Source organism: Dromiciops gliroides, chromosome 5 (assembly GCF_019393635.1).
Source record: "Dromiciops gliroides isolate mDroGli1 chromosome 5, mDroGli1.pri, whole genome shotgun sequence".
NCBI classification, from domain to species: domain Eukaryota; kingdom Metazoa; phylum Chordata; class Mammalia; order Microbiotheria; family Microbiotheriidae; genus Dromiciops; species Dromiciops gliroides.
This window is the reverse complement of record NC_057865.1, coordinates 87,112,757-87,138,812: the sequence shown is the minus strand read 5'-3', so window position 1 is coordinate 87,138,812 and position 26,056 is coordinate 87,112,757. Positions and strand designations below refer to the sequence as shown.

General features: G+C 36.0%; 1 protein-coding gene across 6 annotated transcripts in view; it reads left to right on the top strand.

Moving 5' to 3' along the window:
- RBM33 (RNA binding motif protein 33) overlaps positions 1–26,056 on the top strand; it is a 185,599-nt gene that overhangs the window by 41,399 nt on the left and 118,144 nt on the right. For 4 of the 6 annotated variants that reach the window (XM_043965518.1, XM_043965515.1, XM_043965516.1 and 1 more), the window contains exons 5-9: positions 610–919; positions 4,610–4,726; positions 14,569–14,740; positions 17,723–17,931; positions 21,227–21,578. In XM_043965518.1, the coding sequence (XP_043821453.1) occupies positions 610–919; positions 4,610–4,726; positions 14,569–14,740; positions 17,723–17,931; positions 21,227–21,578 (1,160 nt within the window). The remainder of the gene's footprint in view (positions 1–609; positions 920–4,609; positions 4,727–14,568; positions 14,741–17,722; positions 17,932–21,226; positions 21,579–26,056) is intronic. The other 2 variants (XM_043965519.1, XM_043965517.1) reach the window with 1 other exon arrangement.

Genomic DNA, 26,056 nt, shown 5'->3' with positions numbered 1-26,056 from the left:
CCCCCGATTATCTTTATTTTTAACCTTGGACATGCTCAGAAATCATTTTTATTACAGGTAAATTCTAAAACACTTAAAAACTTGTAATAATAGATATATTATAAGAATTAGTTACTATGTAAATCTTACATTTAAAAAATTATAGTCAGAAGTATTTAAAAGAAAAATACTTCTTTTAATAGAATACTGTATATAGTTTTTAATTTCAGAATACCTGAAAACAGATTTAGTTTTAGCAATTTTCCTTCCTTTGTATTCTGAAAAGTTGAAATTACATTTAGTTTTTCCAGCTACCACTAAGGATTTTTGCCATAGGTATCTGTGAGACCATCTGGTTTATTTGATTATCTTGATCAAATAGCCTGCAGCTGATGTAAGAGAGAGACAGACACAGACCACCGACCGACAGAGATGGGTTTATTGAAATGAATCATACAATATATGAAACTTCATTTTAGGTCATTGCTTAAGGAAGTATTAATCATTTGCCTATTCATTATATTAAATTCTCACTAGGTATGGCTTAAATCTTTGTAGTAAATAATTGCTAAGCTTTTTGTGTTAAAGTCTAATTATGTGGTTCATTTTATGTATGTTTGTCCACTCTAGTTCTCAGGGTGTCACAATTAGTCTTAATACTACATCTGGAATGGTTACGTCATTCGAACTCTCCGACAATACTAATGATCAGTCTATAGAACATGAATCGGAATATGAACAAGGAGAGGATGAAATGATTTATCACAAATCTGATGGATCTGAATTGTACCCTCAAGACTATACTGAAGAACAGTATGAAGGCCATGATGCTGAGTTGACAGAAGACCAAATAGAATATGTGGAAGACCAGGGGGAGGAAGAAATTGACAATGATGAAGTGCTAGACATTGAAATCAATGAACCTCTAGATGAATTTCCAGTGAGTCTTTTTTCTTTTGTACTTCCAAAGATAACATTTCTTTCCTTGCATAGCTTTTTAGACTGATTTGAAATCTATTTACTTCCCTTGGGAGAGAGGGAAATTAGACCTATTATCACTGTCTGCCAGTTTCTTTATCTAGGCTATGACAAAGTTTGTGTTGACAGCTTGTTTGGCGGTAGGTAATGCTTCTTTGTCATGCTGGAAAGCTGCTGAGAATCATGACCTTGAGGATTGTGTCCACGAGGAAGAAAACAGCTTTGTGTGGTGGAGATACACTGCCAATTGTTAGAAGTACTTAATGCAAAAGCTTTTATCCAGGCTTTAGACAAGATCTGATAAAGTCCTTCGAAGGTGAAAAGATTATTGACCTGCTAAAGACATCTTTAAGGTGCTAATATTCCAAAGTGATTGATGTCCTGCTCATTCATCTTTTTTTGTAACTGAGAACTGTCTAAAATAGAATAAAGAGATTGGAGGTTAGTTTAGAAAATGTCACACACATAATTTGTTATCTGTAATCAAGTTGGCAGAGATTGTGTTGGTTTTAATTTTGGGAAAATAAATACTTCTGTTTTTTTCCTGTTAATATCAATGAAGTTAAGTGATTTTCACATATCTTATCGAGGTTATAAGGGAGACATGTCTAAATAAACAGTTATATGAAGTTTAATGTGAAAAACAATGATCATATTTGTAATAGAATCTTACCTATTGTAGGTATTGCACAAGTGGTCATGTAGTCCATTACTTTGTCTTCAGATAGTATTGAATTAGAATTGTTTAGGTAAAACCTGAGTTTTAAAAGAAGTTATGGTTGAAGGTGGTATAGCCTATATATTTTGAATAATTGTGGTTAATGTTTTGACTCTCCATGTGAACATCTGCATATATTAAGGTCTGTCTGTCTTTATATAATGGTTGTCTTAATGATGAAATCCCGAAATGTTAGCTGGTTGTGCAATGAGGAAGGGAAGATACGGTGAGAAAGGGAAAAGATGATGGAGCATTGGTAATGGGGATAGTGAAGTTGGTTGTTTCAGAAAATGATTCAGAGGTTGACATAGATGAATGAGGAATGATGAAGTAGAGGGAGAGGAAGTAGGATTGCCATTTGGGAGTGGAGGGGGTGGTGGGATGATCTGCAGTATCATTTTCTTGACATCTGGAGCTCTTTTTCATTTTGTGATGATTGGTTCTTTTCCCCTCTTTGCCCTCCAATCCTTTTCTTAAAACTCCTAACTGGTCAGCTTTCCTTATGGCTTACTCCTCTTCCATCATTGGCCACCTTTCTTTACTGCCATCATAAAGACACCTTTTCCCTTCTCTGAGTACCTAAAGGAAGCTAACCTTGAATTTTTTCCTGGACCTGTAGTCACAGCTCCTGAACCAAAGTTTAGAAACCATGGTAGGAGTGTACAAAGTACTTTGTGAAGTGCATCCTTTTAAATTGTTTTCTTAAAAGGGAGAGGGAAGAGAGCTATGATTTTAACTCTCAGATCTTTTAAATATGCTAAAATATTTTTATTTAGTGACTGTGTGATTTAGTTTCTTTGTAAAATCAGGGAGTTTATACTAGATCAATGATTCTTAACCAGAACCTTTATTGTGTCCCCCCCTCCCACCCCCCAGCCTGTAGCTGCCTTCTCAGACTATTGTTTGTTTCTTACATTCAAAATTGAAGGAAATACTAAATGTCAATTAGAGGTTAGTGAAAATAAAAATGCCGTTTTTTCCCCCAACCAAATTCACTGACTCCCCTATCCCTGAAATCTTTCCACATACCCTAGGTTAAGAACCCCTGTAGGTGATCTCTGAGGTACATTTTCAGCTCTAAAATTTTATAATTCTCTTCAGGAAAAGATAATTTTCAAATTGAGTACAACTTTCTCAGCTGCATTGCAGCAGTTTGTTGGAAAAGGAATTTTTGTAAAGTGAATTCTGTTGACTTTTAGCATAAGATCTGTAGTCTTGGCAATAAAATTGTCATAAGTTCGTATGTAAAATACTAAATTTTGAAGCGTCAAGCAATTTAGCTGATTCTTTCACTAGTCTAGTACCCTAACACTTTGATTTTAATTTTATGTACACTGTAATTTTTTTTAATGGATTTTCTGACACTTGCCATAGTTTATTCCTTTTTTTTTGGCACAGGAGTTTATAGCAGTACACCAAAGTTAGAGTGAAAAATGTGCAATAATTGCTTGGCAATGGAAATATCCTGGTTGGGGAAGGGTGTATGTGAAGTGCTATCATATAGTAATGAAGAAAATTAATAATTAAAAAAAAATAAATGATGCTCTTATTAGGTATCGTTTGCATGGCAACAATAGTATTGATTTTACTTACTGAAGTAAGTACTTACTACATTTTAGAATTTACGAAGTGCTGGTATTTGGCCATAAAATCAGAAGCAGCACCTTGGCATTAAGCATTTAGGACAAGATGGAGTCCCAAGATCATCCAAATTTCCAAAAGTTTGGGTATACTATTAATCAGAGTCATTTAGTGACTTATAACTTAGGATTTCTGTTTAGTGTGGGATAACTGTATTAATTACATTTATTAGTAAATGGGGCATGGTGGTTAGGTTTTCTGATCTTTTGCATATAAAATGTTATTTAGGACCTCTTAATATTAGCATGGTATTTCAGGAAAAAATGAACTGTGTATGAAATTTTAGAGGTAGAGAGTATTGAATTTTAATTTTATTGTATTGTATTTGTGGGGTGCCCAGCTCATTGAACTTATATTCCTTTATGTTTTGGCTTGTCGTGCTCTGGAATTTGGTTGAAGTCCTCAAATAGCATTTGTCTTGAATAACATCTTGTGGTATCCATTGTGTTTAATTGTATGAGGTTAGTATTTTCTAAAAAGTGAAAAGGAAACTGAAAAATTGTAAAGCAGTCTTGGAATATAGGAGGAATTTTGTTACATTAAATACATTTATTTTTGATGTTGAAGAAACAAGACTATGACCAGTATAAGATACAGCTAATGCTCGGTTATTCAAGGACTGATTGTCTAGTTAATATATTGTTTAGATTGTTTACTTTTCCTCTCCTGTTATCTACCTTTATGTCATTTTACTGTTCATTGAAGAGTGGCTAAGGACACCAAAGAGATTCGCTGCCCTGGGGAGTGGGAAAGGGCATATAGAAAAGAGTACAAGTAAAATCTGTCCCTTTGTTTCTATAATTATCAGTTCTGATTTTTAAAAAAAAATGTGGGAATGTGAATTAAAACTAATGGCTAAAATAGGCATAAAGTCTTGCACATAGTAGGCTTTTAATGATTGAATTTGTAGATGGATTATATTTATACAGGAAATTGAAAGTTGACTTCTAGATGTAATGTTTTCTTCATTTCTCTCTGATAGCACTCAGCTTCTATTTGAACAGAAAGAACTGACTCTTTCCCTTAGCATTAGAAAGGAAGAACAAGCATGAGTTGTTAAACAGGGTATTCTAGATATAAAAGCTATAACATTATTGCAGAACTTAGTGTTTAGGCATCATGCTATACCTCTCATTTACTACCCATTTGGCGTCACATTTACATTGTTTGAACCTGGCTCTAGGTACATTATTCCCAGAAAAATTTACTGGAATGACAGCATGATTCATGATGATAACGTGTTAAAAAAAAAAAAGATGCGTGAGAAAAACTTTTCTCTTTAATGGCTATTAGGATGAAGAATACATGCAGTCTTATGGTGGGCCGCAAGGAATGCAAGAGCAAGACTATGTGGCTGAAGATGAATTAGAGGAGATGGCTGATTCCCAAGCCGCTCCTGAATCTGAAGAGGTATTTTATTCATCTTTTAAGAAGGTCAAAGAGTTGCTCATTGTTCAGATTTTAAGTAAAAACTTCTGTTTAGGATTAGGGGAAAAAAACCAACAGCAACCAAATAACAGTTAAAAAAATCTTAGTTTTCTGTGGAGCCTTCCAGAAATAAGTTCTGATGGCTAACCTTTTGAAAACTGAGAGTTAATTATTTTACTCAACTTTTATAAAACCTAAATAACTTTTAAAACTTGGCATATAATTTCACTGCCTTCTTAAAGTATACTAAGCATCATTTAATCTTTTATTGATTATTCAGGGTCATTGTTATATTAATAGTGATCCTGTAGTTGTAGATGGTGTGAAACATTGGCTAAATGGATACTAACCTCTTCAGTATCCCTGGAACTTTTTTCTTGAGAGAGGGAAAAAGCCACAGAATTATTTTTTAGCCTCATATGATCATAAGATCATAGATAATTTATCTAGCTTGCTAAAGCCATAAGTCTTTTTTGATCAAAGCCATCCAGAAATATCCATTGATTGGATATTTAGCCTATTCATTTATCACTGAGCCTTTCTGTCTTTTCAGGTAGAATCATATACCCCAAACCAGAGTGATTTAATTCAGGCAGGTACATTAAATAACATTGATCCACAGCTTAGGTGACTCCTTATGCAAAGAATTTGGACAGCTGCCCCCTTTTTAAGTTCTGACATCAAACAGGATAGGGAATGGATGTGTTTCTTTCAGTTTGTCTCTTTTTTCCTCTCATTCTCCTCCAATCTGTAGTCAGCCACCTCTCTGCATTTTGTAGTTTTAGAGAATTGTCCGGCAGCATTGAAGGGGTTAAATGACCAACTGTGACCATGTAGTTAATGTGTTAGAGAGCACTTGAACCCAGGTCTTTCTGACTGTAGGCCCTGTCCATTATGCCATGATGCTTCTAGTGTACAATTTGCTTTTATTTAAGTTGAATGTCTTTTATTTTTGACACCACACTTCATTTCTCTATATTTACCCTACCTGATTAACCTAGAACCCCAAAATGAACCCTTTCTTATAACAAAAACAGTTAAGCAAAACCAGACAAGTCAAGAAAGTATGAAAGCATACGCAACATTCCTTACCCATAGTTCCCCACCTTTGTACCAAAAGAAGGGAATTATGTTTCATCACCTGGAGAAAATGAACTGACAACAAAAATTAAGGATTTGTTATCCATGGCAAAGCAGCCACCAGTGCCCTTGAAGGCATGGTTTCTATTCCCCATTCATGCTGAGAGGATGGTAATGAAGCACCAGTGCATTATAGTAAAGGCACGCCGATCATTGGTGTCAGAAGTCTGAGTGGTGTTGTATTAGAGTATATATTATAGTAGAAAGGCTGTGTTATAATATAGAAGGATACCATATTTTTTATGGCATTGTATTCACAAGCAGCACACCAGAGCTAAGTGCTTTATTAGGATGCTCTGTGATTTTGATAAACTCTTCAATGAAAGGAAAAGGACAGAATTGTAAGAAGAACATGATCAACTTAGAGAATATTTATATTTGTATATGGTTAGAAAAGGACAAGCACAGGAAAATGTTGATGCATTACTATGTTAATTATTTTTTGGTCCTCTTAATTCCTATTAGTAGATAATGAACGTTTCTTTCTTCAGTAGAGAGGTGTGGGACTGCCCACAAGTACATTTGCATACATAGCTTTATTTCAGTTTTTACCCCTTTAACAAACCTAGCTCAAAAGCTTTCACTTTCTGGAAGCCTTTCCTCAATCCCTGACAACTTCCCACCCCTACCTACCAAGTTGTCTTAATTGTCTCTTTTGTGACTGCCCCTAGCAGTGCTCTCTCTACCTCTATTCTTAATTTTCTACCTCAAGCACTTTTCATCTACTAGTTTGTGTTGCAGTTGTGGTTAGGTGTTTGTGGATCACCCAGCCACACCACAAATTCCATTACAGGTTAGCAGCCATTAAGTGCCTGCACCATGCAAGGCCCTTTGGCTGGATGATGAAAATACAAAGGCGCTTACATTCTACTTTTCCATAGCTATCATTGATTTGTGGTACTTTTTTCTAATGTTAGAAGAGTAATAGATACTTGATCTATTTTAAATGAATGAATGAATGTTCATAATCATTCTAGGTACTTTTGGTAACAGAAAAGAAACACAAAATGCTTTTTATGGTTCATGTGTACTTATTGTTTGGTTCTGGTTTAGGGTGGTTGGACTTTGGTATTAGATTGACCCTCATCTTTAAGAGTAGTCTTACTGCTGTGCAATAATTTGCACTTTTGGTGTCTACAGTTCTTTTGTATATATACCCGAATGCCTGTCATGTAACACTGATAATTCATCCTTTGTGGTCTACCCAAACAAGTGACCATGGTTTCTTTGAATAGTTTTAGTAGTCATTGATGCTCTTCTTATTACTTTTCTGAAGCATGGAATCTAACTTAGAATTTCAGGCACTAGCAATATAACTTGCTTGTATTAAGAATCAATCAACATACCATTATTGAGTGCTGCTGTATTTGAGGGAGAGGGAGGGAGCAAGAGACAGCTGACCTCAAAGCTTGGAGGTCCTGAGTTCTAGAGCAGCTTGACACATTTCTTTTGTGATTCTGCTCAAGTAACTTAATATTGTAGGGCTTTAGGTAACTCTGGAGACTGTAAAGTTGCAGAGAAGGTGCTGACTTGCATTGGACTTGCATCCTATACTACTGAAATCACAGGACTAAGCTACATTCATATATATATATATGAATATAGCCTAATGTGTGTATGTGTGGTGTGTGTATGTGTGTATATATATGTACAGAGAAATATAACTTTTTTTTTTTTTTTTAGTGAGGCAATTGGGGTTAAGTGACTTGCCTAGGGTCACACAGCTAGTAAGTGTTAAGTGTCTGAGGCCAGATTTGAACTCAGGTACTCCTGACTCCAGGACCAGTGCTCTATCCACTGCGCCACCTAGCTGCCCCTTCTTTAAGCTTTTGAAGGGGCTGTAATAAGGTGGAAGAAAGTAGTGCTTTTTCTTTATGCTTTTCATGTACCTTCAGCTTTACTTTTCATCTTTCCTAATTTCGGTTTTGGAAGAAGCGCTTAGGTAAATGAAATTCCATTCTGCAGATTGGAAAATTGAAAAATAGAATTTGCGTTTTGTTAGATTTGGGTGAGTTCTCTTTCCTTTTAGACTTGACTTTCATGGTTTAAGCAGCAGTTCTCAACCCTTTTAGGGTTATCACCTAGAAAGCTTCAAGTATCATATTTAGAAGTTAATTTAAACAATTAAATTATTTTTAAGAAACCTTAGGTGTTGACCACCTTTAGTGGGTTTTCCTAAAAATCAAACAACAAGCATTTATTAAGTTCCTACTATGTACTCTGTAATAGGCTGGGTTCTGGGGATACAGTGGCAAAAGTGGAAGAGTTCCCATACTCCAAGAAGGTTATATTCATTCTGATATGAAAATTTTAAAACTATTATTCTCTTAAAGCTTATTTTCCCTTTTTTTTTTTTTTATCAAAATGTAGCACCAGTTTGCCATTTCCTATCCTTTCCAGGACATCTCTCTTTTTAGTTGGAAACAATTTATTTTTTTGTCTTAGTGTAGCCCTTTTAATAAATGTTTGTATAGCCTCATCTGAAGACCAATTGAAATATCTAAATGTCTCTTGCTAGAATCATAGTTTGGCTATTTTAAGTCTATGCATTAGCATTCACTCTGTTACTTTCTTTCATTTAGTGTTGTTGTGAGTAAGGTTTAAAGAAGCTTGGTTCTTTTAAAAAAAAAAGCTGGCAGCTTCTGACTCATTCAGAGGAATCCTGAGTTGTAGTCCAGAATCTGTGACCAATTACCAAGGAAATACATGAATAGGCTTCACATGTATGGAACATATAACACCCATGGAAGGCCTCTTACACCACAGCACTATCATATCTGCGTACTAGTGAGGCCATGACATTATGTTCCCTGGGCATGGTTGGGAGTCTCCTGGGTGTTACGTGACAGTGATCTCGTGTTCAGCAATGGATTATTCTGAATGCAGGGAATGTCAATGACTGTATTGAGTATTGATGACTTTGACTAATGTTTTGGTGATGAATAGGAGATAGCTCGAAGAGCATGGCAACATCAAGAACAGGTTTATGCCTGTTTGTGTATTTAGACAGGGGAAAACTCAAGAGGGAAAGGTGGTGATAGCAACAGCGATAATGACTAGCTAGGACACTTTAAGATTTGCAAAGCACTTTACAAATAACATCTCATTTTATCCTCATAGTAACCCTTGGAAGGTAGGTGGTATTATTACCCTCATTTTTTAATCGTGAAAGTATTTTATTATTTTCCAGTTACATGTAAAGATAGTTTTCAATATTTGTTTTCATAAGATTTTTAGTTCCAAATTTTTCTTCCTCCCTCCCTTTCCTTCCCCCTTCCCAAGACAGAAAGCAGTCTGATATAGTTTACATATATACAATCACATTGAACATATTTCTGCATTAGTCATCTTGTGAAAGAAGGATCAGAACACAAGGGAAAAACCTAAAAAAAAGAAAAAAAAACAACCAAAAAGTAGAAACAGTATGGTTCAATCTGTATTTAGAACCCACAGTTCTTTCTTCTGGATGTGGAGAACATTTTCCATCATGAATTCTTTGAAATTGTTTTAGATCATTGCACTACTGAGAAGAGCCAAGTCTGTCATAGCTGATCATCAGACAGTGTTGCTGTTACTGTGTACAATGTTCTCCTGGTTCTCCTCACTTCACTCAGCATTAGTTCACTTAAGTCTTTCTAGGTTTTTCTGAAATCTGCCAGCTCATCATTTCTTTCTTTCTTTTTTTTTTGGTGAGGCAATTGGGGTTAAGTGACTTGCCTAGGGTCACACAGCTAGTAATTGTTAAGCGTCTGAGGCTGGATTTGAACTCAGGTCCTCCTGAATCCAGGGCCAGTGCTCTCTATCCACTGTGCCATCTAGCTAGTAAGTGTTAAGTGTCTGAGATTTGTATCCCAAGGAGATCATGGAAAAAGGAAAAGGACCCACATGTACAAAGATATTTATAGCAGCTTTCTTTGTGCGGGCAAGGAATTGGAAGTGGAGGAAATGCCCATCAATCAGGGAATGGCTGAACAAGTTGTGGTATATAAATGTAATAGAATACTATTGTGCTTTAAGAAATGATAGGTTAAATGACTTGCCTAAGTTCACATAGCCGGTAAGTATCTGAGACCAAATTTGGACTCTGGTCTCCCTGACTCCAGACCTAACATTCTACCTGCTGCTATCTAGTTGCCCCTAAATAACATTTATATAGCACTTTAAGGTTTGAAAAATGCTTTACAATCTTATTTTATCCTCACAACAACCCTGAGAGGTAAGGACTATTACTACTAAGGTTGCAGAGGTTAAAAGATTATCCCAGGGTCACCACTTATGTATGAGGCAAGATTCGAAGTCAGGTCTTATTCCTTCTAGGTCCAACACTATTCACTGTGCCATATGGGTACCTCCTTTAGCAAGAAGGAAGACCACTTTTTCCACTTGGGCTATAGAGAAGGAAGAAAAGATGAGTAAGGATCTTGAGAAATAAGTAAAAGGATTGCCATGCATTGGTGAGAGTCTAGTTGAGTTTAACAAAAATTTGTAGTTGAGAATCAAATCTAGGTTTACTGGTTTCACATTCAGTATTCTTTTCACAGCTACCATACCTCCTTGCTTTTGGTTTTAATTAGCAGTTTGACCATAAGGATGTCAGCTTTTCAAAAGTTTTAATTCATATTAACTTCTTTGGATTGTGTACTGGTTCTTATGGAAGAGTTTTTTGTTTTTTTGATTGGGGGGGGGGCACAATTTAATTATTTCAGGGTAAAAGTGAAACTAATTCTTTGAGATGAATGAGCAACATATTTACCTAAATGTATTACTATTTGAGATGTTATGATTAAATTTATATTTAATATACAGTGTACATTTGTCTATTTTCTCTATCTGTAGCTACAATAGATAGTGTTTGGAGGTGCTTTAGGTTATTTTTGATCTTAGGAAAGTTGACCTTTCATAGAGGAAAAAGCATGAGAGAGGAAAAAATACAAGTTAAAAACTGATTTGTGTTAGTGATATATCTGAGATATCCCTTTTTTGCCTACATTTTATGAACAATGAGTTTTTTTTTTTAAAGGGGAAGAATTTTAAATTGGCAATGGAATCATTTGTCAGTGCTTATATAAAAGACAGCTATAGAGGAAACAGTTTGATTAGTTTCTAAATGTTTTATTTCTTAAAATGAATACATATAGTATGTTTGTGTCTTCCAAACTAGGAGAACAAAATTATAGGAATGTTATTCTTGTGAATGTTTGCTCCAGTTGTGATAATTCATTTGCCATATCACAGTACTGAGATGTGTTGTGTGGTGTTGATGCAGCAAAACTTATTGTGATGCAAAAGGGGATTTTAGAAGTGTTTCTTATTAATGTTAACATAATTGAACAAAACACCTAAAAAGGGACTAAATTTAAATAAATAAAATTTGAATTGGAAGTATTCATTTAAGAAATATTTCTGAGAAATTGTTGGTAGAAGAAAATAAAATTTCAATCAAATCTCAAACTCTAAATTGAATGAACTTTAAAATCTTTTATAATTTGGTCATCAATTGAATCTGTAATAATCAGAACTGTTAAATACAAATAATTTAACTTTTGGAATCTGAAGAATTTGAAGAAAATTTTTATGGGAGTAATGACTCAAGAAACTGTTGTTTTTGTTGTTTTAATTAATTTTTTTTCAATCAGCAAAACTCTTCATCTCTCTTATTTTCTATCCCCCTCTCCTTATATACACCCCACTGTGAAAGACCCCCCCCCCCTCAATCTCATGTTGTACATATAGTCAAGCAACAAAAATTCCCATTTTGTCCAGGTCCATTAGAAAAAAAAGTCTCAGTTTGCACTTTGATTCCTTTATCTATTTGTTAGGAGGTTGGTAGAATATTTTATCAAAAGTCCTCTGGAATTGTGGTTGGCCATTACAGTGATTAGGATTCTTGTCTTTCAAAGTTTGTCTTTATGATAAATTGTTCTCCTGGTTCTGCTCACTTCACTCTGTATCAGTTCAGGTCTTCCTATGTTTCTCCAAAACCATCTCCTCCATAATTTCTTACAACACAACAGTATTCCATCACATTTAATTTTATAATTCATTTAACCATTCTTCAGTTTATAGCCAACTCTCCACTTTCCAGTTCTTTGCCATCACAAAAAGAACTGCTATTATTTTTTTTTCCTTAGAGATTGTTTTGCTTAGGACTAATCTTTCCCTTAATTTATCCTTGTTATCTCTCCCCCCTTTCTTCCTTTGCCCTCCTGTTGGCCTGTGTGGTATGTATTTCTGTATCCAACTCTGTGTGTGTATTCTTCTGTCCTTTGATCATTTCAAACGAGAGAAAGGTTCAGGTGTCAGCTGCTGCTCCTACCCTTCTGCCTGGTTTATCTATATTTCTGCTGAGGGTGGCTAGGTGGTGCAGTGGATAGAGCACTGGCCCTGGAGTCAGGAGGACCTAAGTTCAAATCCAGCCTCAGACACTTGACACTTACTAGCTGTGTGACCCTGGGCAAGTCACTTAACCCTCATTGCCCTTCCCCCCTCCCCCCCAAATGTACCCTTCTGCTTGCCCACCTTAGTTGTGAGATAATTTTCTCCATCCTTTCTCTTCTCTACCTGAGACAAGGCTATTCCTCTTCCCCTGTGTTTAAGATCATCAAGGCAAAAGAAGTACTCTTAGGTCCTCTCTAATTAGACTCCTTTTATGACCCTGGAGACTGCTTGAACAGTACCCTTAGGTATGGGTCCCCTCCTCAGTCTGCCCTGCAGACCTGGTCATGAATCCTGTGCCTACTTACTAGTAGATAATCTTCATGAGTTTCTGTGCCTGAAAAAAAAAATCATTTTCTAGGGATTTGGCTTCTTTTAGTGAACCTTCCTGAACTTTGCTAGGCTAGCCATTTCATGACAAAATACAGTGTAAAATACATTATCAAATAGTTGATTCGAGAAAACTTTGAATTGGAAGCAGTAATCATTAAGAGATAGCATGCATTCTTTATAATTATTCATTCATTTCAATAAATCATTAAGCAGCTACTATGTCCTAGGCAGTGGGGATAGAAAGATAGCCAAAGCCTTTTGAGATATTCCTGCAAACAAGTTGGAGTGCTATAGATAATACATTTAGAAATCATCTAATTTAGTTTCTTTTACTGAAGTCCTGAAAGGTTTAGTGACTTGTCTACAGTCATACCAATAATATGTAGCAAAGAAAGGTCCTCTTGAGTCTAAATCCAGTGAGCCCCTTCCATTGTACCAGAAGTCGATGTGAATACAATTAGTAGATTTGGAACTGTGTCCAGGGAGTGGTGAATAATGAATTCTTTTCTCAGATTGTCCTGGTAATTTCTCCTCAACCATGTCCAGTTTGTTCTTTTCATCAATGATTTGCTGTTTTCTTCTCTTCATCTGTCCCCTTTCCATTTACACAACCACTACCTTACCCTCCTTCACAGACTCTTTATATCACCTATCAGCTGGACTATTGCAGTACCCTTCCAATTGGTTTCCCTGCCTCAGGTCCCTCCTTACTCTAGTCTGTCCACTAATCTAACCATATACATGGTTGCCAAAATGATTTTTCTAAAACTTCGGTCTGCCTGTGCTACATTTTTTTTTTTCATATAAGCTTACATGTGCTTATTGTTTCCTCTGATAGAATAGTTCCTTGGGGGTTGTGATTGTTTAATTTCTTTCTTTGTGCCCCCAGCATTGGGCAGTTTTATATAAGTGCTTCTTGATTGATTGATTAATTACTAGGCCCATATGGTCAGAGAAGGCACCTCAAAAACTGCAATCCAACCTCCTCGTCTGTAAGTGAGGAACTTGGCGTACAGAGAAGGTAAATGTCCGGCCCAAGGTCACATAGAGAGTAAGCCTGAGAGGTGACATTTGAACCCATATCCATGTTTGAAGCTTTTGCAGCTTGGCAGAATCCCCATGAGCTTGAATTTCACTAGCATAGCCTTTGATAAGCTTGGTTCACTTGCATCCTTACCATGATGTTGCATCTTTGTTGGATTTGTGCATGCACATGCACACACGGAAACTCTTCATTTAGTCTGGAGAAACCTGGTAATTAGAGAAGATTGAGATAGGGAGGTGATAGAGGCCTTGGAATATCAGGGAAATTATGGGAATGCTGTTATTCAGGGGAGGGATACAGGATAACAGTATGCCTCAATTATAGCGTTAAAAAGAATTATTGAGATTCAGTTTTGTTCTCTGTGTACCTTAAACTGAGCTTTAGGACTTCAGTAGGGGTGACATTATAAATCTACTTTTCAGAGAACAACAGTCTTTTCAGAAGGGTAGCCAGGTGTAACTTCTGTTAACAGAAAATTGATAACAAGTGTATTGCTTGGTGACCTTTTTTCTCAAAAAGCTCACTTTTAAGGTTTTAGAGACTGCTTTCCTACACTAGATTCCATTTTGAACATGTGGCGATAAAAATAGGGCGTTTTCCAGCTTGTGCCCTTCATAAAAGACAATTTTGTGTGTGTGGGGTGGGGCAGTGAGGGTTAAGTGACTTGCCCAGGATCACATAGCTAGTAAGTGTCAAGTGTCTGAAGTTGGATTTGAACTCAGGTTCTGAATCCAGGGCCTGTGCTTTGTCCACTGTGCCACCTAGCTGCCCCTACACAAACTTTTATTACCTTTTGAGATCTTAAACTTTTTAATGTGAAATGATATTAATTTCTTGATTTTTTTTTTTAAATTTTCTATTTGTAATATAGGGAGCTATTGAAACTCTGGAACTCCAAAAAGAAATTAAAGAGGAATCTGATGAAGAGGAGGAAGATGATGAAGAATCTGGACGACAGCGTTTCAAAACTGAACGGAAAGAAGGAACAGTCATTAGGCTCTCAGATGTACCTAGAGAGAGAAGAAACATTCCAGAAACTTTGGGTAACATTTACTGCCTCCCTTTCTTCCAAGATTGTTATGAGGAATAAATGACTTAACATGGGTCAAGTGCTATGTACTAAGTGCTAGCTTTTGCTAGCTTGCAAAAGACCTAGCAATGTCATGTAAAGTTTGCAGTTATTTTCTTTTGCTAAACAAGTTATATATGTTTAGTAAACATAATTTACATGCATTGGAATATTTAAAAAAGTGGATAGCACTGTTGCACATTCCTTTTCTTTAAAATCTGGACATAGTTCAGAAAACATTTTAAAGTGAAATTAACATTTCAGTTGAAGTTACAAATGTAATTTCCATCCTGTCACATTTTGGTGACCTTTGTGACAGCTTGTCTCAATTGGAGGAAAGCATTCTTACTTGCTGATTAAAGATGTCATTTGAAACCATTTTATTACTAGGGATAGTGAAATTAATCTTGACACTTAGAGTTACTAGAAAAATAATTGCTGATTCACTGCATAAACTGTGTATATGAACCAGTTCTTTAGTTAAGATTTTAATAAAATTCTATACTGTTTTAAATAGATGAAATATTTTTAAGACTAGTCTCTGGATATATTTTCTGCAGTTTAAGTAATGAGGACCCACAAAAACACTTTTAAGGAAATTCCCTTTCCCCTCTATCATCTTGACACTTTATTTTCTTTCAGTTGCATTGTTTTTTGTGTGTATGAAAAGTTTCCTTTAATTTTATGTAATTCCAATTTAAGTTTGTTTCTTTTGTGATCTCCTGTATGCATTATTTGGTTAGGAATCCTCCCTCTAATCTTGGCTCTGAAAGGTAGCCCTTTCTGTTTTCTTGAATTTCCCCCCATAAAGGGACCTTTTATATTTGGGTCACTTTCTTGTTTTGTGTTTATTGTGTATATAGTGTTAGATACTTTCTATACATTGCTGCTTGCCTAGCTCTTCTTATGAACTGGGGAATTGGAATTCTTCCTGCAGTTTTTTCTCTTGGCTTTTTAGACACTAGACACTGTGTTTCTTTCTGGATCTTGATTATGCTGTTTCTTTCCCTGGTGGCCTCTTTTTGTTTTTTAAATCCCTTCCAAATAATTTTGATGATCACTACTTTATAATATAGTATGAATTATGAAAATAATACTTTCCCCCTTTATTTGTACTTTTTTTCCCTTCATGATTTTTCCTTAGATGCTAGGCCCCTTTCCACTTCCATAAGAATTGTATTTGTCTAATTCTATAAATTAAATCCCCTATTCTTTTTAATTTTTTAAAAATGGGAGAGTAATTAGATGCTAACAAGTACCATTTTTTTTTTTGGGTGGGGCAGTGGGGGTTAAGTGACTTCCCAGGGTCACATAACTAGTAAGTGTCAAGTGTCTGAAGCTGAATTTGAACTCAGTTTCTCCTGAATCCAGGGCCAGTACTTTATCCACTGTGCCACCTAGCTGCCCTGCAAGTACCATTCTTCAAAGCAAACTGAACCTCATCTTTTTTTCTGTACTATGAGAAAAGATTAATAATTAAACTTCTCTTCAAAAAGACTTTTTTATTAGAAACTAGAAAATCATCAACCATACTTTCAACCTTTCAAAAGGTTAGAGAACCAGAATTATATATGCAATTGTGAGTCTTACATATATCTTATTTTTAGAAATACAAATTATACATGGTGTTCCTAACATTGCTCTTCTTTCCGTGACCTTTTCTGAACTTCTTTTTGCTTTCTTCTGTATAATTGTAAAAGTTTCATTGATACCTTTTTAAAAAATAAAATTACTGGCACAATTTTCCCCTGATCCTCTGTTCTCACTGCCCCCACTTGGGACCAAAGTATAATCAAATAAACCTTATTTTTGTTGTAATGATCATATCTGAAAATCTCTACTTCATTCTTTACCTGCAGTCTCATACCTTCTTTTTTTTTATTTAAAATTTTTTTTTTGATTTAGTTAATTTTTTATTTTTTTTGGTGAGGCAGTTGGGGTTAAGTGACTTACCCAAGGTCACACAGCTAGTACGTGTTAAGTGTCTGAGGTCAGATTTGAACTCAGGTCCTCCTGAATCCAGGGTCAGTGTTCTATCCACTGCACCACCTAGCTGCCCCCTCATACCTTCTTTTTAAGAGGAGAGAGATATGCTTCATTCTGGAGTCTGCTGGTCATTAAATTGCTCAGAATGCTTAAGTATTTCAAAGTTGAAACGATTGAATTTTACTTAGGTTGCTGATGTTGATAGTAAATACATTTATACCACAGTTTGTGGTTTGTAACGCGATTTCTTATAATCTGTGACCTTATTTTGTCTACATTTTACAGAAGAAACTGAGGTTCATAGAGCTTTAGTGACTTACCCAGCTTATGGTGGCAGAGCAGAGATTTAAACTCAGGCCTTTTGGTTCCTAAATCTAGGACCCTTTTCACCATAGTGATGAAGAGCTATGGAACATTTTCACCAAAGTGTATTGTCTCTTAAGTAGCAATTTTTAATTTGTCACTAAAAAGTTGTTGTGCGTTCTTCATTCTCGAAGAGGACCAATGACACCAGCAAGGTATCTTAATTTGCAAATGAATTGGATTTAAGGGAGGCAGAGCTGTGCAGTCATCAACCTCAGTCTCCCTCCAGAGTCATCATAGTCCAGTGTCAAGACATAGGTCAGGATCACTGCTCATGGCCCAGGATGCAGTGGGAGACCTTGGCCTTTTAAAACTAAGGTCTTTCTCAGGTCTCAGTTTTCTAAGGCGTTGCCCATGCAGTAGTTAAAGGCTAGGTCAAAATTGAGGCACAAGATGGCCCAGTTTGCCTTCTGAAAAGAATCAACACTGAAAGGTAACCAAAGAGTGACCAAAGTCTATGGCAGTTTTCAATACCAGCTTAATTGTACTGAGGATATTGAAGTCTTCTTCCACAGTGATCACCTACTCATTCCTTTCTCATCTTCTCCCCTTGGTTCCAGTTCAGTCCTTTAGAAGATAGCTCACATGTTTGCATCTTTTCATCTAGAACTTTCAGCCGAAGCCAAAGCTGCTTTGCTTGAATTTGAAGAAAGGGAACGGCAGCATAAACAGGGACGATATGGCTCCAGGCGAGGAGGAAGGAGAGGAGGCTCTCTGACGTCTCGTGGAACGGGAGAGCAGAGGAGAGAGAACAGTGAGAGAGGAAGGATGAAAGATCACAGGCCTGCTCTTCTACCTACACAGCCTCCCGCCGTGGTAACTTTTGAGGTTCTTTGATTGTAGTAGAGCGATACCTTAAAGGAAAATAGTGATTTTTGTGTACATCTGAGTTCATTGATAGCTGAATTTAAGAAGATGGAGCTAATGGATATAAGCAATAAGGCATGAGATCCTAAAATACCATGCAAAGTGGGAAATGTTTTACTTTATTTGATTTTTTGGTACAAGAGAAATCTGTTTTTAAAAAATCCAGTAAAAGTCCAATACTTAGATTACAAAAGTATCTACATTGTCCCTTTAAATAGCACATTTTCCCACTAAAACTGTTTTATTGATTAATAAGTATTTAATAATGTATTGTGTAAATGGCTTCTGAATATTCTTGGTTTTTTATTGTGGTAGCCAATTTTATTATGTAAAATGGTCTTTATTTGCATATTTTTGCTTTTTAAACACTTTTACCTACAGTTCCAGCAATATGACCTCACAAAATATTGTACTTATTTCAAAACCTCATAGTTTTGAAACACTGATATTTAGAGAACTTGGAGGCAACATTTTAATAATTTTTTTTCTAAAGAATAGTTAGAATTTAAATGAAAAGCAACCTTACTGTCAAGAGTAACAGACAACTACATTTGGGGAAAAGCAATTTTATAAATAGGACCAACTAAAGGAAATTTTCTGACATGGTAGTTATCCCTGGTTATATTTGGTCTTATTTGTCTTTCAGAAAAAGTATCATTAAATGCCGTTTGTTTTTAATTTTTCAAGAATTATATATATTGTTGTGCTTATGATGTTTAATGTTATCTTGATGGGCTTTCACTTTTGGGTTTGGGAAGCAATTCAGACTCCCTAAGTCATAAGTGTGTAAGCCTGCTGTCAATTGAAATTGAGTTATTACAAAAGTAATGGTTTCATTGTAACTCCAGTCAGTGAAAGTATTAAGTACTTACTTTGTTGCAAAATCCTGTTGCCCAGATCTGAAGTTTAGATAAGACAAAGTTGATACTGTTAGAATTACTCTAAAGGTGTGATACATTGAGGCAATGTGGTATGATAGAAAAACCAAACTCTTCTACTCTTAATTGACCTTGGACTAAAGGAAAACCTCTGTAGCAGGTTCTTTACATATAAAATAAGGTTTTGCCTATTTCATAGAGAATTGAGACTAATGGATGTAAAGACATAATAAAATATTATATATTTTATAAGTATTAGTTCAAATTCTCAACATTAAATACTATAGTTTTAGAGGAAAAAACATTCTGTAGCCTGTTAGTCTCTCTCTCTCTCTCTCTCTCTCTCTCAATCACACGCACACATGCACACATGCACACATGCACACACGTCTACTTTTGGTTTTGGTTTTTTCTTCTTTCTATTATATAGAATAATTTGTTTGAGAAATGTAGAGTCTAGTTTGACACTCTAGCTGGTTAACTTTGAATAAGTCACTTAATTTCTTCGGGCTTTAATTTAATTATTTGTAAACTGGGTCCAGGTTGTTATTATCAAGCAGTTACTCAGTAAATATTTATTAAGTACTTACTTAGGTGACCTGCATTGCCATAAGTGCCTGGTGTGGGACAAGGTACAAAGAAAGGCAAAACTACTGATCCTGTCCTCTAGGAGTTCACATACTAATAGGGGATATACCGTATATGTAATAAATCTCAGGCTCTAGAAGTGGGGGGTGGGAAATGTGGGGGGGCTGGAAGTGGTGGGGAAAGGTCTGCAGAAGGCTGGATTTGAGCTATTGCTTGAAGGGAACCAGGAACCCTAGAAGGTACAAGTCTAGAGGGAAACCATTGGATGCATGGGGACCAGACACTGCAAAGGTGTGATGCCAGGAGATGGAGTGTCATGGAGGAGGAGCAGCAAGTAGGCCAGTGTAGTTGCATTATAAAATGTGTGGAGTGGAGGAAATTGTAAGAAGTCTCAAAAAATAAGAAGGGGAATTGTGGTAAAAGACTGAATGCCAAACCGAGGATTTTATATTGGATCCTGGGGGTAAAGGGGAACCATTGTAGTTTATTGTGTAGGGGAGGATAATGATAGTTGGTTACTGGTGTAAGCATTAAAACTAATTTTTCATATAGATCTAGGATTTAGACATGTACTTGAATATTACTTTATTCTCCCTGTGTTTTGAAACAAGGATGGAAGCCAAAGCATTTTTAATGTCTACATTTTTTAGGCAGTACTGCTACTTTTGGATTTTTTTTAGTCATTGCATTTTCTAGGGCTTAAGTTAAACTGAAGTTAAATAAATTTTTTTTCCTCCCAGTATACTTCCTTTTTCTAAATTTTGAGTATTCATACAATGTGAAAACTCTAAAAAACCAAAATAAGATATTTATTGTTTTAGCATGAGGAATTCATTTTGAGGATAATGGAAGATTAATGATAACATCCAGAATTTCTAATGATTTGTATAAGATTGCATTGTTGTTAATCTCCTCTAATGTGAAAATCTCTAGACCATCTCTTTTTGGTCTGTTGCCATTCCCAATTTCCAAACACTTCCCCTCACCCCCCCCCCCAAGTGTTTCCCTTTATTTTTTTTTAGTATATATTAAAAAATCCAAACAAACAGCAGTAGTATAATTTGGTGCAGAAAACCCTAGTCTGAGAGTGAGGAGTTTGGACAATGCTGGTTATATGGTTTACTGGCCAATGTTGGGAACAGTGACTTTAACTTCTTTGTACCTCAGTTTCCTTGTCTATAATACTTGTTCAACCTGTCTCATTTTGTTAGAATGAGAGAATGTGAACACATTTAAAAAACAAAACCCAGTGTCTAGAATTAAATTTCTGTAACATCAGGGAGAAGTAGCAAATTGGGTCGATTTCTGATAAAAACTCTTGTACCCACATCCTGTGTTTGAGCAAGATGTTGCAAACTTGAGACCTTGGAACTGTGTAGTCTGCAGTGAATTAAACTCTGATTGTGCACTGTGCCTGATGTGGTTCCTTTGACTCCAGAGATGCTAACACAGGATTGTTTTGGGAAGTGCCAATGGGATAACCGTCGTGGGTGGCTTGGGGTATTTAGCCAGTTGGTCATTCGCTAGTTTTGGTCTCATCTGTGTTCAACAGAGTGCTAAGAGACTACTGCTTGTCTTTTAAATCCCCATAGTGAGGGTTTTCTTCATGTTAAACCAATAATCCCACCCCTTCACCATGAATGGGTTTACTTGAGTTAGATTTCAGAAATTGTCCATTTTCTAAGTGATAGCACTTTAAATTTAATCAGAATTCCTTAAGTTTTTGCCCTAAAATTATTTTTGACTTGTTTGGATTTATTTCTTACTTTGGTTTTCAGACTCACTCACCGAGGTTAATCCAACCACCTCAGCCACAACCACAGCCACAACCACAACCACAGCCACAACCACAACCACAACCACAACCACAACCACAACCTCCACCTCCACCACCTCCGCCACCACCTCCTCAACAGCAACCTATTAGAAGTCTATTCCAGCAGCAACAGCTACAGCCTCTGCTACCCTTACAGCATCCGCACCATCCTTCTCCTCCTCAAGGAATGCATATGCCACCCCAGATGGAAACACCCAGGATAATGATGACCCCCCCACCAGTGACCCCTCAACAACCGAAGAACATACATATAAATCCACATTTCAAAGGAACAGTAGTAACCCCTGTGCAAGGTAACTCCTTTTGGAATTATCTTTTCTTGAAGGGGGGAGGGGCAGTAAAGTAAATAGATAACTGTGTATCTGATGGACATTTCACTATTTTTCATTTCCTGAACTTATGATTGTGACCAAAAACTCCTCTGAGGTTACAGTTAATTTTCTGTTCTCTGAGCCTCATATAGGCCTTTTAGCATGGGGTACCTTTTATTTTCAAATGTAAATGATGCATTTTTAAAAAATGTAGCTCTTTTTTTAGTGATTAGCTGGCTTTACTATCACTTTTAAAGTATGTTTTCAGAGAATTGCTAAAAATGCATAATTATGTTTGACTAATTTCATGTTAGAAGTGTTAGTGCTCTGCTTTTAACAGTGAATTTTAGGCTTTTAATGGCCACATAGTTTGCCATGTAGACCATGTTGATTCTGATTTTTAGAGACAAAGCTCATTTTCCAATAACTGTATGTGAGTGATTGTGGATACCAAAGCTTAGGGAAAAACATTTTGTTGCGATATGTAATTAATCGAAAAAAATTTGTAAGCCTGCCTTTCATATGAGATTCAGTGAGCATTTATTGACTATCTACTATGCTTAAGGCACTGGAGATGCAATGACAAGAATGAAAAATGGTCCCTGCCCTTCATATGGTCTTTATCAGAATCAACATCCGTTTGTTTAGGAGGCTCACCTACAACCTGTGGCAGAAGACTATCTTGTGAGATTGAACCAGCTAGTTAACATTTTACTTTGGATTAAGGAGTTACTAGTCTCTTGCCGTGCAGAATGTTATTTCAGTTAGAAGTAGGGTTTTCCTGTTCTTCAAAAGAATTTTTGTTAGCTCTTGTGGATATAGTAGCTGTGAGGGCTTTTAGGGCATACAGATCATCCACATTGGCACTGGCATAGACACACAGGGAACAAGTTAAGTGATTCTGACAAGTTTCTAACCAGTAATAGAATGTGAGAGGGAAGATAGTGACCAAAATGAAACCATTTTAAAGCAGATTTTTGCTTTTTTACCCCTTGGAAAGAATTAAAATTTATATCCAGCAGAGCCTGGCTTTTGTTTCAGATGAAATGGATGGCTTAAAGAAGGACTGTTTAACATGATGCTACTTTCAATTGCTTTTGTAACTGTGGAACTGCATTAAATCTAATTTGTCGTATTAATTTTACTTATTGTCTGTATCTGTTAATGTTGTATATTTTCTTGTTTTAAAAAAGGCAAGTAGCTAAATGGTTGAGGGCATGGCAAGTAAACTGACAGTTGGTTAGACACAAGTTTTTACATTAATCCAATGGAGAAAAAGATTTCTAAAGCTCAGCTATTCAAGAAATAGTGCATGCTTCTGACAAGTATTTTAAAAAGTCTTTTATGAGTCAGTTAATTGTTTTATCGGCTTGTAAAATATTTTCTAGCCCATCTCACCATTGTATAATACAGGTTAAAACAGTAAACCCTGATCATGGGCTGATAACAAAAATAGCCATTTTCAGTTCTTTTTTAAACTTAATGCCCCAATTGTAGAATCCTACCAGCATATATCTTTTTCTTGTGCTCTTGCTGCTGTTCTTCAGATAGACAAATGGACTTTTTGTATACTTGAGGATGGGATAAGATTGATTAGGCTTGAGTTAATTTGATCATTCCACTGCAGATCTGCAAATTGTCATCTTTGCTATATGGGGCACTGAAAAGTTAAATAACTTGCATGTGGTCACACAGACAGTATGTGCCATCTTTGAATCAGTTAGAATTTAATGCCAAGTATCTTACAAGCTGGTTTTCCTGGGCCATTATCAAGTTGAATTCTTAAAACCTTTTTGGAGGTTATAGCATTACAATTTGATCCTTTTTTTTTTTCTTTTTAAAGTGAGGCAATTGGGGTTAAGTGACTTGGACAGGGTCACACAGCTAATAAGTGTTAAGTGTCTGAGGCCGGATTTGAACTCAGGTCCTCCTGACTCCAAGGCTGGTGCTCTATCCACTGCGCCACCCAGCTGCCCCTCAATTTGATCCTTTTAAATAATTGTACTTTAATTATTTGTTGACAAGAGGAAGATGACAGATGTCTGGGTAGGATTCTCGTGTTGAACCAAAATGATTATTGAATATTATAAGCACAAAAATAAGTGATAAATATTAAGTGCATTGCAAATCCATTTATTTATCCATTATATTCTACCCTATATTTGTTACATGTACAGTATTATATGTGATTGAGAACACTTAAATACATTTCATTACAAATGCAGCAGCACGGGGCAGGTAGGTGGCGCAGTGGATAAAGCACGGGCCTTGGATTCAGGAGTACCTGAGTTCAAATCCAGCCTCAGACACATGACACTTACTAGCTGTGTGACCCTAGGCAAGTCACTTAACCCCCATTGCCCCGCAAAAAAAACCAAAAACCAAAAAACAAATGCAGCAGCACTGATTATAGATACACATAATATAACATAACAGTATAATAGTAGAATGCTGTCACAGATATCCTTCATATTCCCTCATTTCTTCCTTGTCATTATTGTTACATCACAGATATCTGCAGAAATACTCGCCACCACATACTCTTCATTCCAGCGATACTGGTTTCCTGGTTGTGCCACAAACGGGACACTCTTATTTCTTCGCTCCATGCTATTTTTGTCTGGCTGTCTTTCATGCCTCCATCCTCATCTCCATCACCTGACTTCCCTGTCTTCCTTTGAGTTCCAGCTAAGATCCAATCTTTTACAAGAAGCCTTCCTCAGTTTCTCTTAATTATGGTGCCTTCCTTCTTTAAATTAATTCATATTTATCCTTTATAATAGTTTTTTTTGTATACATTTGTTTGCAAGTTGTTCTCCATTAGTTGTAAGCTATGTGAAGAGGGGACTGTCTTTTACTACTTTTTGTATCTCCAAAGCTTAGCACAGTGTCTAGCACAATAGTAGGTGCTTAATAAATGTTTATTGATTGATTGGTGTTAGCCTTTCTCTTCCTTAGCCCCTGTCTTCTAGGACACTGTACATACTTAAATAGTTATCTATGTAGCTTGTCCCAATTTTCTCTTAACTGTATATACCATAAAGTGTAAGTTCCATTCTTGCTTTCATCTTGAGATTCCATAGACCTCTTTTTTTTTTAATCTATTAATGATACCAAAAAATAATCTCAATGTAGCCCCTGTTCCATTCTTCTACTCATGTCATTTGGGTAACTTGAGATCTGTAGCACAGAATACCTGTAATTGTTTATATATTTAATTAAAACATTGACCTAAGCCTAAATTCCACCAGACTTTTTTTTTTTCTCATTTTTCCACCACTTTTAATCAAATAAGGAGTTTTCCTAGGTAATTTATATTTTCCACTTTATCACACACTAGTTTATTAATTTCTATTGTTTTTGAATCTCCCTTGTTATACTGTTTCATTAATCTGTCTCTCTGTTCTTTAACCAGTACTAGATGGTTTTGATGATTCCTGCTTTATAATATAGACTGTGGTCTGGAATTGGTAGTCTTCCTTTGTTCCTATACTTTTCATAATTTCCCTTGATATTACAGATTTTTTTTGTAAATGAATTTTGTTATTAGCAAATTTTATAAAGGATCACTTTGTAATATAATTGGTATAACATTAAAAGTATAAATTAATTTAGGTAATATTGTCATTTTTATTATATTGGCAAGACCTAGCCATGAGCATTCAGTATTCTTCTACCTAAGTTATCTTTTATTTCTTTAAGGAGCACTCTGTAATTGAAGCTATGCAAGTCTTTTTTGTGCTTTTGGAGGTTTATCCCCTGATATTTTGTGCATCTTGAAGTTACTTGAAATGGGATTTCCTTTTTTATTATCACTTCTTCTGTTTTGTTATTACACATAGAAATGCTGCTGATTTTTGAAAATTTATTTTGTAGCCTACAACTTTGTCAATGCTATTAATAATCTCAATTAGTATTTTTGCTGATTGTCTAGCATTTTCTAAATAAATCATATCAGGGAATAGGGATAGTTTTATATCGTCTTTACCTAGCTTCATGCCTTTAATTTCTTTCTCTTGTCTTATTGTTGCTAGAATTTCCAGAACTATATCAAATAATAGAGGGGAGAGTAGGCATTCTTGCTTCACTCCTATACTCATTGGAAAAGACTAGTATATTCCCATTGCCTATGATGCTTGCTTTTGTAGAGAGATAAGATGACTACCTGGCTCTGAGCCCTCTTGTGGGAGACGGCACATCCTCTGAGAAAAGGTTGCCCAGAGCCAGGGCAGGCATCTTCCATCTGCCCTAAATCAGCTGGTTGCATCTGTACCAGCACAAGGCATCTTTTGCCTCTTGCTTCCGGGCTAATATCCCAGCTGGGTTGTGGCTGTCCTTTGATGCTAGAGGAGTGGTACATTCTCACACCTGGTCTTACTCTTTACATCCCAAGGACTCTGAACTCCTGTAGATCATGATCTAAACCCCACTCAACACCCTCTACTACCCAATTCCTCATC